This window comes from Anolis carolinensis, chromosome 3 (assembly GCF_035594765.1).
Source record: "Anolis carolinensis isolate JA03-04 chromosome 3, rAnoCar3.1.pri, whole genome shotgun sequence".
NCBI classification, from domain to species: domain Eukaryota; kingdom Metazoa; phylum Chordata; class Lepidosauria; order Squamata; family Dactyloidae; genus Anolis; species Anolis carolinensis.
This window is the reverse complement of record NC_085843.1, coordinates 75,725,562-75,741,941: the sequence shown is the minus strand read 5'-3', so window position 1 is coordinate 75,741,941 and position 16,380 is coordinate 75,725,562. Positions and strand designations below refer to the sequence as shown.

The window sequence follows — 16,380 nt, the reverse complement described above, 5'->3', positions numbered from 1 at the left end:
AATGCCATTTCCCAAAAGATACAGATGTGATTTTCATTTCTATTTGGAGTCCTCATCTCACAGAACAAAACCTTCATTCAAAGACACAAAATCTTTCAAATCAGTTGAAAAGGGTATACTTAATTAAAACCAGACACCATCTTTTCCAAGAATACATACCAAGGTATTTGGCCAATCTGTCCTTAAGCAGATAAGACCGATTTTATAGAGCACAAGCAGGATCACTATCACGATCAATGACACAAATATCCCAAGCGAGACTGGAATTATAATATGATCTGTGAAAATAAAAATATGTTAGCATAAACAAGAAGACATTTCGGATTTACTGCAAGGTATCATGGCTTTGTGAGACATAATGAGCATTACAGTATAAAATAGAAGAAAAAAGGGAGAAAAATAGATCTTGATATCTGATACATATCAATCTTTGGCTTTTACAAAAAGACATAACAAGCTCCCCTACCTTAACTTTCCCCCATCATAGCCCACAGTACCTTGATTTATTCCCACCATACCTGATTGTTTGATTGATTTATTCTTAGACCCGGTGATAATACATTTTGGGGAAGACGGACTGCACTGTGTATTTAAATTTGTAAACACATCCACAGTAATGCAATAATTTCTGTTTGGAAGCAAATTTCCCATAACAACACTGAAACTCTCTTGTTTGGTTGTATTGTCATCTCGCTGTAAGAGAAAAATAGCTTATTATAGCAACTGATACATGTACTGCAAACAGCATAGCATACTAAATCTGTGAAATGTGTGTGAACAGGAAAACACCACCCAGCTAAGAGGCAAATACACGGCCCTATACCCCCCTCTTAATTTAAGTAATGTGAAAGAGAAATCAACATTAATCCAGAGCTTGGAAAAAGTCACCTTTTTGGACTGAAACATCTAGAACCCTCCAAATAATTTGGCTGGCTGATGGTGGTGTGTAGGAATTTTAACTCCCATGTAACTTTTCCAGGCTTTACACTAACATATCTCACAGGCATGCTCTACAGTTTAGAGAAATAATATTGTAATAATTTTACTTCAAACACATCGTGAATGCTGACATAACCAATCATAGATTATAGGATTTGTTATGTTAAGAGCAGACCTACTGAAACAAATGGGATTCTAATTACTCATGACTAATACATTCCCTGCTGATTACAACAGATTTGTTAAGTCTCTGTCTAACCCAAGTGGTTCTCAACCTTCCTAATGCCACGACCCCTTAATGCAGTTCCTCATGTTGTGTAGACCCCCAACCATAAAATTAATTTTGCTACTGTTATGAATTGTAATGTAAATATCTGATATCCAGGCTGTATTTTCATTCACTGGACCAAATTTGACATATTGGTGGGATTGGGGGAATTGATTTTGTCATTTGGGAGTTGTAGTTGCTGGGATTTATAGTTCATCTACAATCAAAGAGCATTCTGAACTCCACTAATGATGGAATTGAACCAAATTTGGCACACAGAACTTCCAAGACCAACAAAAAATACTGGAAGAGTTTGGTGGGCATTGACTTTGAGTTTTGGAGTTGCAGTTCACCTACATCCAGAGAGCACTGTGGACTCAAATAATGTTGGATCTGGACCAAACTTGGAATGAATACTCAACATGCAAAAAATTTGAACACTGGTGGAGTTTGGGGAAAATAGTCCACGACACTTAGAAGTTGTAGCTGCTAGGATTTATAGTTCACCTACGATCAAAGAGCCCCTTGAACCCCACCAAAGATAGTATTGGGCAAATTGGGCTTCTGGTGAGTGGATTCGTCATTTGTTTCCAAAAAGGAAGAGAAGGACAAGCAAAGAGATTTTCAGCCTTCTCTGCCAAAGGGGCTCCTAAAACCATTAAAATGTGTTTTCTGATGGTCTTTGGCAACTCCTCTGACACCGCCTCGCGACCCGAACCCCGGGTTGAGAAACGCTGGTCTAACCCAACAATAATTATATAAATGGTAACACTTAATAACTGCACTGACAGTTCTTCCTGCCCCATAAACATAATTGTTTCTGATATTCTGGCTGGTACAGATGATGGAAGAGCCATCTCTGAACAGATACTGCAACAGGAACAGAAGAGAGACCGCATGAGGTAACAGCTGTGTGTTGGACGATGGCTCTCGATAATAGTTTGAATCCCTGGCTGACCAGGGAAACCCACTGGGTGGACTTGGACAAGACATTTGGGAATTACTATAAAGGACTACAGCCTCAGAGGAAGGCAGAGGGAAACCCGCTCTGAACAAACCTAGTCAAGGAAACCCTGTGACAGGTTTATTGCAGGGTTAACATGATGGCACACAACAACATTAAACAGGAATTTTATATTACTATAAACATCTTAATCCAACTGATTATTTGGATATTTCTGAGAAATATATTGAGCAATCTTGTTCAGTTATCAATCATTTCTGCTTGAATAATATTGAGATGTCCCTTATGATAAAAATTTAGCGCCTGGCTAATATATGGCCCAGTGTTTTCCTGACTTCCTCATACGGTGGTAATAATACTGGCAACATTCAATAGTTAACTAAATATTTGGATTTGCCTATGAAAACAAATGTTCCAAAACTTGAAGCATGCATTTGAACACAAACATGGAGTAGTACAAACTAAAGTTCAGTATACTGAAACTGCAAAGTTAGCAAGTTTCCTAATGATTAAATATATTTGTTTTGCTATTTTCTCAGCATTTACTTTGATTACTACTCACCTTGTCTGGGAAACCTGCTGTTGACACCTTGATTGTATAGCTAATGTCTCTGTATACTTTCAGTAGCAGGGGTGATGAAAGTTTCACTGACACATTTACACAGTTTGGACAAGATGAAACATTAAACTGAGGCTGGCCCAAGCAGCCTGTAAATTTAATAAAAAAAAAAAGATATCAATTACATTTGCTAACATAACAATTTCTGGCCTACATCTGTGTCAGTTGAAATAATGAATTAACTATGGAAAGTAGAGCTAACTTGGGACTAAAGATTTCAAATGAAATCAACATATTTAACAAAAATAATTCCAAAGCTACATACAGTAGAGACTCCCTTACCCAACATTCGTTTATCCAACGTTCTGGATTATCTACCCAGGTCCACAGCTGTTTCTCCAGGCAGCAAGGATTTAACTTTTTATGGATTTAATTTCTGACAATGTTGTTACTATACGTTCATTTTATGCAATTCTATCTTTATTTGTAGTCAATTTGTTAGTAGCCAATGTTTTTGTAGTCAATCTTTTCAATACATTGTGATGTTTTTGTGCCAAATTTGTAAATACAGTAACTACTACATAACTTTACTGTGTACTGAACTGCTTTTTCTGTCAATTTATTATAAAACATGATGTTTTGGTGCTTAATTTGTAAAATCATAATGTAATTTGATGTTTAATAGGCTTTTCCTTAATCCCTCCTTATTATCCAACATTTTCTCTTACCCAACATCCTGCTGGCCTGTTTGTGTTGGATAAGTGAGACTCTACTGTACTTAATATTCAAGTGTAAACATTTGCCTTTTATGCCTTTTCCCTTTGATGTTTGTCTTAATTTAACAATCATTAAATACACTGCACTCATTTAACTAAATGTTGATTCTGAAAGCCATATCTGAGTCTAACACCAGATCCAGTGAGCTGATTTTAAGATACAATATAGTCAAAAATCTAACCCTCTCCCCAACTGGTAGGGCTTTTCTACATGAGCCCCAAACGGCGAACTCACCCTGAACTGGGTTGCTGTGAGTTTTCCAGGCTGTATAGCCATGTTCCAGAAGCATTATTTCCTGACGTTTTGCCCACATCTATGGTAGGCATCCTCAGAGATGGTGAGGTCCGTTGGAAACTAGGCAAGCGGAAGGCCCAGGGTGGGAGAAAGAACTCTTGTCTGTTGGGGGCAAGTGTGAATGTTGCAATTAATCACCTTGATTTGCATTGAAAGGCCTTGCAGCTTCAAAGTCTGGCTGATTCCTGCCTGGGGAACAGTCACACTTGCCTCCAACAGACAGGAGTTCTTTCTCACACCCTATACCTTCAACAGATATATAAAACTCATTTGTCTAGTTTCCAACAGACCTCACAACCTCTGGCAATGCCTGCCATAGATGAGGACGAAATGTCAGGAGAGAATGCTTCTGGAACACGGACATACAGCCTGGAAAACTCACAGCACCCAGTGATTCTGGCTATGAAAATCTTCAACAACACATCACCCTAAACCACCCCGACAAACAGCGGCTTCAAGGAAATATGATGTGTGTGTGTTTGTGTTATTTGTTTGTTTAAACTCAATTTGTCCCACTTTTGGCAAAGTTGCGGGATGAATATTCTGGAGTTTTGGAGTAGTCTAGATGGTGGAATCAGGTCTGATTCATTTTGACTGGCTGTCCAGACCAAATGCCAGCACCACCTTTCTTTCCCTGCTTTGATTAGGGCAGGGAAGGGGATGGCTCATTCTCGGTATCATTGCAGCTGCCACCCACCAGCCAGGGAGCTCCGTCTCAGCATCTGGCCATCATCACCATATCTGCTGATGTGAGAACAGCATTCCCATGCAAACGGCAGTTCCTTCTTACTGATCCATTCCAAAATCAGCAGACATGAGAGACAACAGCTATTAACTTGGATGAAACTCTGTGGCTGGCAGTTGTGGTGACATGCAGAGCAAGGTGACATTCCAGAGCGGCCAATGTGGACATGGTCTACCTGGAGAACAGTCCCAGATTTATCACCTATGAGGACGCAACCCCTCCCACCTCCTAGTCTTGCTAGTCATGTGGGCATCCCATTCTGACATGAACAGAAGCATCCATGCAACAAGAAGGAGGACAGATCACCTCTTCTTTCTGCTGATTGCATGGGCACCCATTCTGACATTAGCAGAAGCATCGCTAATGGTCAGGAGCTTGGATGGAGCTCTGCGGCCAGCTAGGAGTGGAAGTGGTGGTGACACAGGGGAGGTCACAGTGCAGTGGAGTAGGTATAATCCATGGCATCCAGACAATGGTCTTGGATTCAGCAGAAATGTGTTGAAACTGGAGCTGCTTCACAGTAGATTTACCCAGGGCTAAACCGTCCAGTGTAGACACAATATATTTAATTGAAGAATAAAACAAATGATATAAACTATGCAACCTCCAATAAAAAAATATTAGAATAAGTTCAACAGAAGATGGGCAGCTTATGCCCTGGACAAATTCAATGGTGCAGTGAGATAAAAACACTGTTGTTACATTAAAACCACAATTTTACATTTAAGCAGGCCATACAAGCCAGCTCAAACCAGTCCATATTCCAGGAAATAAAGACTGACTGCTCACTGGAGGGGGGATATTAGAGGCAAAGTTGAAGTACTTTGGCCACATAATGAGAAGACAGGAAAGCTTAGAGAAGAGAATGATGCTGGGGAAAAGGAAGGAAAAAGGAAGAGGGGCCGAACAAGGGCAAGATGGGTGGATGGTATCCTTGAAGTGATTGGCTTGACTTTGAAGGAGCTGGGGATGGTGACAGCCAAAAGGGAGCTCTGGCGTGGGCTGGTCCATGAGGTCACAAATAGTCAGAAGTGACTGAACGAATAAACAACAAAAAACAAGCCCCATGCACCTTGTTTACAAGTACAGCTGCAGAAGGATATTTCTTGAAGAACATATCTTCCTGAAAAGGGTGCATAAGGATACCAGACACTGTTCAAATTAATAAGTGGGACTTTTAAAGTTAAAGCCACTGCATTGCCAAATTTTAGCAGCAAAATCAGCAGTTGCAGTTTGGGGCAGGCTCACATGGTTCCAGGGAAGGCAAAATAACTCCTGGATGCATGGAAATAATCCCCCCTGTGAATTAAATACTTCAGACATTGACTAACTACTCTAAAACGATACCAAGATTTTGCAGCTTGAAATTATTATCCAATTTTACCTAATGGTAGAACAGTCTTTCTTAGTGTGTCGCAACTAGACCAGGAAATCCCAAATGGACCGCTCCTCCCCCCACGAGGGTCTTCCTCCAGGGCAAACCAAGAATGGGCAACTTGGAAGTCCCTGAACAGACTCAGAAGCAGAGCGGGCAGATCAAAAGACAGCCTGGCAAAATTGCACTACCTAAAAGAATCCCCCACCTTGTGCGACTGTGGAGCAGAACAAACAACTCAGCATCTGTATGCTTGCCCACAACGCCTTGCCTCATGTACAAAGGAATAATTGTTGAAAGCTATAGACATTGGGGTTTCTGTTGCCCGTTTTCGGTCAAAAATTATTTAGCCGCTTGTGTTCCCTCTATTTTTTTAAATCAGTTTTACACTTATTTATGCAGTGCTTTTGACTCGAAATAAATAATTCCTGCTTCTTGGCAGGGGGTTGGACTGGATGGCTCATGAAGTCTCTCCCAACTCTAATATTCTATGATTCTAAGCGTGACATCTTCCAGAAGATTCGAATAACAATTCTCATCATGAGGAACATTTACCTATAAAGCTTGTGAAAGGAATAGGAGCACGCATCTTATCAAGGCCTTCAAGGATTAATAGGAAACAGAATACTCACTGTTTGAGTAGGGACTGAATTCTATCAATGATCGAGTTACTCCATTTTTTGTGACCTGCTCCACTAAAATGAGGTACGTTGTCCAAAGGTCTGTAAATTCTTTTGTTAGGTTGCAGAATGGCCTTGTGATATTGGAACATTCTGGGACAATTCTGGGGAACAAGTTCAGAGAACTTTAAAATGAAGTGAGGAAAACAAAAGTAATATTTCCTATCTAGCTCTAAAATGGCAACTCAAAAAAGGGCATGTAGCAACGATGTGGAATCCTATTTGTTAGTTATAGATTAGACCTATTCGACAAGTTGCTGAGTTGTTTACTATTCACTGTGGTTCTCAAGTGGTCCCTCAAGAATTTTATAGTTGCAGCCTTGTGGCAGTAGAAATAAGGTTGATACACAATGGAGAGATGGGTGAGCTCACAGATGACTACTTGAAGAACTACAGTAATGGGCAAGCAATCTGTTTGTCTTCTTCATGGTCTCTGTGACTCTCACAATCAGAAGATAAACAAGTTATACTCAAAAGTGGCTGAGAAATGTGTCAATGAATACGTTAAAATGAAAACTGACTTGCCAATGTTCTTGTTACTGGCAGACATCCAGCCTATAATGGTAAATGAATATAATAGGGTACCATGTTGCTACATTGCAGATGTCTTGCAATGGCACTCTTACCACAAATGCAATCAAAGCCAACACTGCTCAGACAGTCACCATGAATTACAGGTGATGCAAGTTTCCTGATGAGTTCATAGACCAGTCTAATAGTAACTACAATACATTTAGAAAATGTTTGCAAGGAAACTATATACAGTAGAGTCTCACTTATCCAACACTCGCTTATCCAACGTTCTGGATTATCCAACGCACTTTTGTAGTCAATGTTTTCAATACATCATGATATTTTGGTGCTAAATTCGTAAATACAGTAATTACTACATAGCATTACTGTGTATTGAACTACTTTTTCTGTCAAATTTGTTGTTTAACATGATGTTTTGGTGCTTAATTTGTAAAATCATAACCTAATTTGATGTGTAATAGGCTTTTTCTTAATCCCTCCTTATTAACCAACATATTCACTTATCCAACGTTCTGCCGGCCCGTTTATGTTGGATAAGTGAGACTCTACTGTAGTACTTTTCTTAGGTCCACTATAATGAGTTTAGATTTCTTCCAAAATTCCCGCGACTTGCTAATTTAGGAGGTCAATATCCTTCCAACATCCAATGAGTGATATTTCAATTCTATTTCAGACTTCAAACCAGGGGCCCTCAAACTTTTTAAGTGGAGGGCCGGTTCGCGGTTCCTCAGACTGTTGTGGGGCTGGACTATGATGAAATAGTCCAAAATTAGGATTGTTTTTGTTGTGTACCTTCAAGTCAACCCTAAGTCTAAAGTTTAGGGCAGGGGCCAGGTAAATGACCTTCGAGGACCACATCCGGCCCACGGGCCTTAGTTTGGGGACCCCTGCTTCAAACAGAGGAGTGGCAGGTTAGAATTCTGGAACAAGTAGAAATGTGAGGTATCAGGTTGTAAAAAGACCTTGTCCTGCTGGACTGTCATACCGGAGAGCCCATTGCTCATTATGATAAAGTGATAGCAATGAAGAAGGCAGTTTTCTGCATCAGAAGTCATGTTTCTGATGTCACAAGGGGCAAAAATGGATGTGCAGTGAATTGACATAGAACAAGAGATAAATCCCACATAGGGACCATTAGGGACACAGGAAGGTTCAGAAGGGTAAGGCTATCTCACACCAAACACTCTAGGGGTCTTATTAGGTTCTGCTATTCTGCTGCAGAGGCTCAGTGGGAGTGGGATCAATGCTTGGGAGAGGGAGAAGAAAAGCTAAGCACTGAGTAGCACTATCTCCTGAGCACTGTCAGCTAATCCATGTACCCTGGTCATGTAAACCTTGAGCCCTGGATATGGCTTCTAACTGCAAGCAAATGATTTCTTGTGTTAATATAGTGTGTCGCTCCATCTTCTTTCTGATGGTTGTCTTTGATCACAAACCTGTGATTTTTGAACCAATCACTTCTTTCTGGCATAGATGGACAGACAGATGGCTCCCCTGGTTGCAGGACGGGATGATTTGGATCCTCGCTTTGCTGGAACCTGGCAGGAGGCACAGACAAGAGAGTACTGTACATGGCAGAGATCCAAGATCCCAGCAGAAACAACCAGTAATCCCTTGATTTCCTGAACTTGTTGAGGACAATTTTCAGACTTTGAAAACTAGTGTCACCACCACTTACTTCATTAATGTGTCAGACCCAATGCAGTCTGAGAATATACATGTGAAGACCATACAGGCTGGATCTACACTGCCATATAATGCAGTGTAGATCCAGCAACAGAGCGTTATCCTGGGAAAATGTTCCATAACTGATAAATCATCTTTCCTTGGATGCTAGTTTGAGCACAACAAGTTTTCTCATTAGATTGCTGTATTGGTGCTACTTCCCAATGGATTGTGAAGGCAGTCATTTCACCCCAATTTATAGAAAGATAGTCATATTTATCTATGATGCACTATCCTATACCTCCAGGAGGCTTTCATTTTCAAATAGATGTAAACGTCAGCACCAGTGTCATCTAATCTTCTGCTGCTCTCAGGTGCACAAGAATACAACTCATCCAGGTTGGGGAATGTGAGTATAGCACAGATCAAATGTAAAAAATGGAGGTGAACCCTCTGCCACCATCACAGAATAAAACTTACTAATACTACTGGCATTTTCCAAGACACCATTCAGTCCCAAAAGGGAAATCTAAATGAAGTGCAGTAATGTTTAGCAGCAAGGCTACAAATCCTACTAACAATTTATCCCACACTGATGCAAAAATGCTGTTGCTAATTTTGGATAGTACAGCAAAACATTTGAACCAAAACGGTTCTTTGGATGTTCCAATTTGGAAACATCTCAAAGACCAACATATATTTTGAAGCCAACTTCCAACAGATAACTTACTTACCTGGACTTGCTGGAAGATGCATCTTGTCCCTCGTCTTTTTTTTCTGAATTTGACTTTGTTTCCAGACTTGAATAGTGGAGAGAGGAAAAGGAATATCAAAGCATTAACTTGCTTGGTATATTTTCTGTTAGGAATTTTTCTAAAAAGTAAGCAACTTTAATAATGCAAAGTGGCAAAATTAATAGTGACCTTCCTGCCAACATCAAACATCCCCTTCAAAACAGTTCTGGGATCTCTGGCAGAAATGTAAGTAAATATACTTAAAACAAGCAATGTACTTGATCATACCATGAACATATACAAAATGTGAATACATGTTGTATAGAGACATAAAATAGAAACCTTGATGAATAATATATCACGTTGAAGCATGTCGGCATCCTCGTATTATTTCCAGTTTTCCATGTTAACACATACTCAAAATCCTTTGCATTTATATGCGGTTGGAGTGATGATGATGTGTTTTTTTCTTGTGAAAGAAAAGAGGAAAAATGTTTATTCGTGTTATCAAGAAGTGAAACTGTGCTATTAATGTACAATTTTATTATTATTATTATTATTATTATTATTATTATTATTATTATTATTATTATATTTCTTTATAACCTGCTTTATCTCTCCCACAGGAGACTTAAAGCCGCTTAACGCAAAAGCATCAGCATACAATTTAAAATATACAAACATGCAAACATTAAAACAGGATTAAATATAAACAGTATTAAAAAGTCCCAGTTAAAAACCATTAAATACCTAAGCCCAACATGGTACAGTAGAGTCGCTTATCCAACTTTTGCTTATCCAACCTTCTGTATTATCCAATACAGTTTGTCTTTTAGTAGCCAATATTTTTGTAGTCAATGTTTTAATACATTGCGATATTTTGGTGCTAAATTCGTAAATACAGTAATTACTAAATAACATTACTGTGTAATAAACTGCCGTTTCTCTCGATTTGTTGCAAAACATGATGCTTTGGTGCTTAATTTGTAAAACCATAATATAATTTGACGTTTAATAGGCTTTTCTTTTAACCCTCCTTATCCAATGTTCTGCTGGCCCGTTTATGTTGGATAAGCGAGACTCCACTGTACTACCATTCTATGGTGGTGGAACTGCAAGCTTGTGTAAAACAAGAGACAGATAGGGTTTCCCATTCAAACAGGATTCATTTTTTTTTTTGCTTAGGAGCCAGAATAAATGTGCCAACAACTATGAGGCATCAGCTGTAGCATGTATGAAATAACATTGGTGGAGGATCTCTCAGAGACAACATCAATAGCACCGTAGTCAATACTTCTTAATTATTGTGCAGAAAAAGACCATGGTAAACCTCTACTGATGACTTCTACTTTGAAAACTCTGTGTTGAGACAGTCCAAAATTGAACAGAAGATGAAACCCCCAGGTCAAATGGCACTCAGAAAGCTACTTTTTTTTTTTTCGTGTCAGGAGCAACCGGAGTTGCTTCTGGAGTGAGAGAATTGGCCGTCTGCAAGGACGTTGCCCAGGGGACGCCCGGATGTTTTGATGTTTTACCATCCTTGTGGGAGGCTTCTCTCATGTCCCTGCATGGAGCTGGAGCTGATAGAGGGAGCTCATCCACGCTCTCCCCGGGTGGGATTCGAACCTGGCAGCTTTCAGGTCAGCAACCCAACCTTCAAGTCGCGAGGCTTTTATCCTCTAGGCCACCGGGGGCTACTGTAGTAGAAAGCTACTGGGATTAGAGCAGAGGACAACTACGAGGAAGATCTTTAAAATAATTTAAAATTACTTACCAAATGAGCTGTATGAAGCAGAAGCTATCACACTGATGTACACTGCAAATTAAAACAGTGCATTAGAAAAGTAGCTATAAAAGCCTGATCTACAAAATAACATTATCAAATAGTCTGAAAACTGAATGGAACATACTTCTTATAGAACAGAAGCCAGTATCATGGCTTTTGTTTCCGAAAGAGATGGGTGGAGAGATTTCTTCAGAGAATCCTAAAAACAGTTTTTCAGTGTTATGTTGGGAATGGATAATAATAATAAAAATAACTTTATTTATATCCCGCTCTCTCTCCCTGCAGGGACTCGGAGCGGCTCACAACAGTGTAAAATTACAAAATACATAATAAAAAAATAGATATTTCAAATTAAATATATGATCAAGCAATTATAAGGATTAATCAAACCATAATAGACAGCAAGGACATTGTATATAAATAAAGTAAGATACAGAAATACATAATAATAATAATAATAATAATAATAATAATAATAATAATAATATAATACCCCTGGTGGCACAGTACGTTAAAGCACTGAGCTGCTGAACTTGCGGACCAAAAGGTGCCAGGTTCAAATCCCGGGAGCGGAATGAGTGCCCGCTGATAGCCCCAGCTCCTGCCAACCTAGCAGTTCGAAAACATGCAAATGTGAGTAAATCAATAGGTACCGCTCCAGCGGGAAGGTAATGGTGGGCGCTCCATGCAGTCATGCCGGCTACATGACCTTGGAGGTGTCTACGGACAATGCAGGCTCTTCGGCTTAGAAATGGAGATGAGCACCAACCCCCAGAGTCTGTCACGACTGGACTTAACGTCAGGGGAAAACCTTTACCTTATTTTTATGTATCAGAGGACCCTTTCACACTACACTATTACAGCTCTACAATTCCATTTGAACTGCTGAAGCTTTCTCCAATGGAGTCCTGGGAGTTGTAGTTTCATGAGTCTCTAGAACTCTCTGGCTGAATATTTTAAATCCCCCTTCTTAAACTCCAAAGTTTAGGAGGAAATTATGATAGTTAAAATGCAAAAATTGGGATATAGAGGTGTTGTAACAAAGGTCCGAGAGTGGTGAAGAGTGTCTATTATCTCTGTCTTTCTCCAGGACTCCCACATCTAATCCACTTAAACAGTGTTTCCCTGAGGGACTTAGGGCAGATTAAATTCAAAATTCAAATTCAAAATTACATTGTGAAGGGGTTTCCCTAGAATTACCATATCTATTCATATATGTCAACCTCATATGTAATATAGGGTTGCGGTGGAGCAAAGGGTTAAGCCCTTGTGCCGGCTGAACTGCTGACCTGAAGATTGGGTTGCTGATCTGAAAGTTGCCGGTTCAAATCCGCGAACTAGGGTGAACTCCCATCTGTCAACTCGAGCTTGTGGGGACATGAGAGAAACCTCCCGGCTAACACATCCCTGGGCAATGTCTCTGTAGATGGCCAATTCTCTCACACCAGAAGAGACTTGCAGTATGTTCTCAAGTCACTTCTGACATGATTTTTAAAAAGCTTATATGTAAGTTGATTGCAGGTTTGGGGAGGTAAAATATGGAGTTTGATATGACCCACAGATAAGTCTAGGGTCATACTGCAGAGAGAGGAAATGTAAATTTTCAGCTGGGTGAAACCTCTACTTTTCTTGTTCATATCTGTAATGGGATTATTAATGCCAAGAACCATTTTAGGACCACAGTCCTCAGCATATTTAACCAGGCAATAACAATTGCTCAACTTAGTGAACTTGCTTCTTGATAAGCATTAGGATCAGAAAGAACTGGGCATCACATCCTTTAGTCCCATCTCTCTGAAATCAATGGGATGTAAAAGATCGGCTGAATTTTTTCATCTTTTTTTTAAAACAGCAGGATGCTATTTCCCTTATGCAAAACATCCTTCTGGTGTTTAGATCATTTTATTTATTGATAAAAGTTATCTTCTAAACAAAGATGCCCAGGCAGGAAGAACTGGAAGAAACAGGGGGCCAAAACCGTTAAGATCAAAGACAGGCAAAGAGACCTATTAATTAAAAACAAGTCTTCATGGGCGAAATAAAAATCACAACAAACTTTTTCTCTGTACAAGAGATTCTGGGCATTTGACCATCTTTACAGTGGGCAATAACCAAGTGCTATAATTGCTTATAAGAATATTTTTAAGGCAGAGGTGAAAAACTTTGATCTATTCAGATGTTTTGGCTTACAACATCTATCGGCCCCAACCAGCCCTGGGTCTGTGGAAGCTGAGGTCCGAAACATTTAGGAGGAGGTAGAGATTTTCTAACCCTGTTCTAAGGGATCCTTATCTTCTGCTTCTATTTAAGGCATTAACAAATCACCAATGCAAATTCCTCAAAATCAATATGAAAACTGAACAGAAGAAATGCATGACTTGATTGACTACTTGTTTAACTGTGAGAGTCTAATGATACATTTTCTTTTTGTAAGTTCATGCTGAAACACGATTGTTCTAGATCAGCTTATTCTAGAGCAGGGTGAGAAAAATCTGCAGAGCTCTTAAGCACAATTGTTTTGTTCTTACGGTTAATATTAAACAGATTAAATTAATGGTCATATCCTGCTTGCTTATTTGTTGCATGTCCCTTTTTGACAAGGCTGTTCTCTTGCCCTTGCGTTCTGTTTCAAAACTCCTCCCACAATGGGAGTTGATGCTGGTGCTTCTTACAATGGGAATAGTGCGCAGAGAGGCCATTCAGAAAAGAGCCAGCTGTTCTGTGCTCCCAGGGGAAGGAATAGGAGAGTGCATTTGACTAATGCTGCATGTGTTCCCATCCTCCCAAAGTGGAGTTCAGCTTCTACTGATTTGTCCCGTCCCCCATCACATTACCACACAGCAGCAAAGGCTTCCTGGATTTTTGCAGCTGCTGCGGAAGGGGAAATACATACTCTATACAATCATGTGTAAGTTGAGAAATTTTAGTCACAGAATCAACCCAAAACAACTGAGGGTTGTTGTGTGTTTTCTGGGCTGTATGGCCATGTTCCAGAAGTATTTTCTCCTGACTTTTCGCCCACATCTATGGCAGGCATCCTCAGAGGTTATAAGGTATAACCTCTGAGGATGCCTGCCATAGATGTGGGTGAAACATCAGGAGAGAACACACACAACAACCCTGTGATTCCACCCATGAAAGCCTTCGACAACACGAAACAACTGAGTTGATTTATCCATGGGTCGATATGAGTACTGTACCTTAACTCTAATCAGAAAGGGAAACATTTCCTTCTCTGAGTAGGGAAGAACTTAGTCCATATTGGCAAAACCTAGAAGAAGCACTGAGCCCATCCACCCCCTCTGCCATGGCACCATTTCTAACCTTTTTAAATAGACAGGGAAATAGTGTCGGGAGCCAGAGGTGGCTGTCCCACCTGAAGCAACATCAATGCTTTCCCCTCTCCATCAACTTATCCCCAGGTCAAATCAACATTATTTTGGCTCCCAAATCTGTCCCATGAGGTCATTTTATACATGAATAGAGTTTGGTGGTGGCCGGGAGGGACTTTGCACAATTAAAACTTGTGCACCAACTACGCCCATTCCTTGAGAAGCCAGATCTGGTGCATGCCTTAGTTACATCCATCTGGATTACTGTAGCATGCTCTATGTAGGGCTGCCTCTATGTGGGGCTTGGCTACAGGGAGCAGACAACTTCCCTGTTGCAGCAGCTCAACTGGCTGCTAGTGTTTCTGGGCACAATTCAAAGTGCTGGTTGTGACCTTTAAAGCCCTAGACGGTTCAGGTCCAGGCAATTTAGCTGACCGCATCCCCTTGTACGAACCTGCCCAGGCCCTGAGATCCCCAGGAGAGGCCTTTCTCTCAGTCTCTCCTCCACCTCAAGCTCGGTTGGTGGGAAAGAGAGTGCGGGCCTTCTCTCTCGGTGTCTGCCCCTCGACTCTGGCACTCCCTTCTTCCCAGGGAAGCCAGAATGGCCCTTTTCTTACTGTCCTTCCAGTGGCAGGCTCAAATGTTTTTATTCAGGCAGGCTTTTAAATAAGGTTTTTAAAATAGGTCAGGGGTTGTTATGATTTTATATGTTTTTATAGATTTAATTTTTATGGATTTTTAATACTGTTTTAATATTTGTATATTTTAAATTGTATTGCAGTGCTTTTAATATGAGCCACTTTGAGTCTCCTTATAAAGAGAAAAAGCTGAATATAAACAACATAATAGTAATCTTGTGAACTGTGTCATCCCTAACAAAAACAGCATATGGTAGCTACAGTGGCAGCAGCAAGTAATCCATGAATAATCAAACTTGTGGAAGTAAAACCTGCAAATGTAAAGGCATGTCTCTGGAATTAAGCAGGAACAAGACCATCTCAAGGGAATACTGGAAGTAGACATTGGAAGAACTCTTAATATTCAAAAATGGAAAGAAATGTGGAATATGGGTACTTTAAAAATATGTCTGTAAGAATTAAAGAAAATTACTATAAAATAATATGGAGATGGTATTTAACACCAATTAGATTAAATCAGATAGATGGGAAATACTCAAATCAATGCAGGAAGGGATGTCAAGAAATAGGCCCATATACCCATGTGTGGTGGTCTTGTAAATTTATACAAAAATTTTGAGAATTAGTATTTAAGGAAATAAGAGGGATAATAAAAATAGAGCTTAAGAGCACACCAGAAACAGCATTACTATTACTATATGACAATATTTAATCCTCACAAGAAGTGAAGGAACTAATTTTTAATTTATTAACTGCAACAAGACGGATAGTAGCTAAAAATGGAAAGATAAAAGCGGAAGAATGGCATAGCGAAGTTTGGAATACAGTAATTAATTACAAACTGACTTGTGACATCAAAGTTAAAAAAGGAATATGGAAACAAACAGACTTTTGGATAATATGGGGCAAGTTCATAGAATTTGTGTTAGCTGAAGGACAGGGGAACAAACCTGCAACAAAAACAATGGAATTTTGGAGATAAAGAATTAGATAAGTTGGTCCAGGGCCATGGTTCTCAACTTGTGGGTCCCCGGGTGTGTTGCCCTACGACTCCCAGAAATCCCAGCCAGTTTACCACTGTTAGGATTTC

General features: G+C 39.8%; 1 protein-coding gene across 2 annotated transcripts in view; it reads right to left on the bottom strand.

The window, feature by feature from the left end:
• The window catches only part of ifnar2 (interferon alpha and beta receptor subunit 2), a 43,539-nt gene that overhangs the window by 9,188 nt on the left and 17,971 nt on the right, over window positions 1-16,380 (bottom strand). For both annotated transcript variants that reach the window (XM_062975058.1, XM_016997934.2), the window contains exons 3-10: window positions 11,309-11,350; window positions 9,877-10,003; window positions 9,535-9,600; window positions 8,572-8,673; window positions 6,554-6,705; window positions 2,734-2,879; window positions 519-693; window positions 160-278 (exon numbers count right to left, since the gene is read on the bottom strand). In XM_062975058.1, coding sequence (XP_062831128.1) covers window positions 160-278; window positions 519-693; window positions 2,734-2,879; window positions 6,554-6,705; window positions 8,572-8,673; window positions 9,535-9,600; window positions 9,877-10,003; window positions 11,309-11,350 — 929 coding nt within the window. The remainder of the gene's footprint in view (window positions 1-159; window positions 279-518; window positions 694-2,733; window positions 2,880-6,553; window positions 6,706-8,571; window positions 8,674-9,534; window positions 9,601-9,876; window positions 10,004-11,308; window positions 11,351-16,380) is intronic.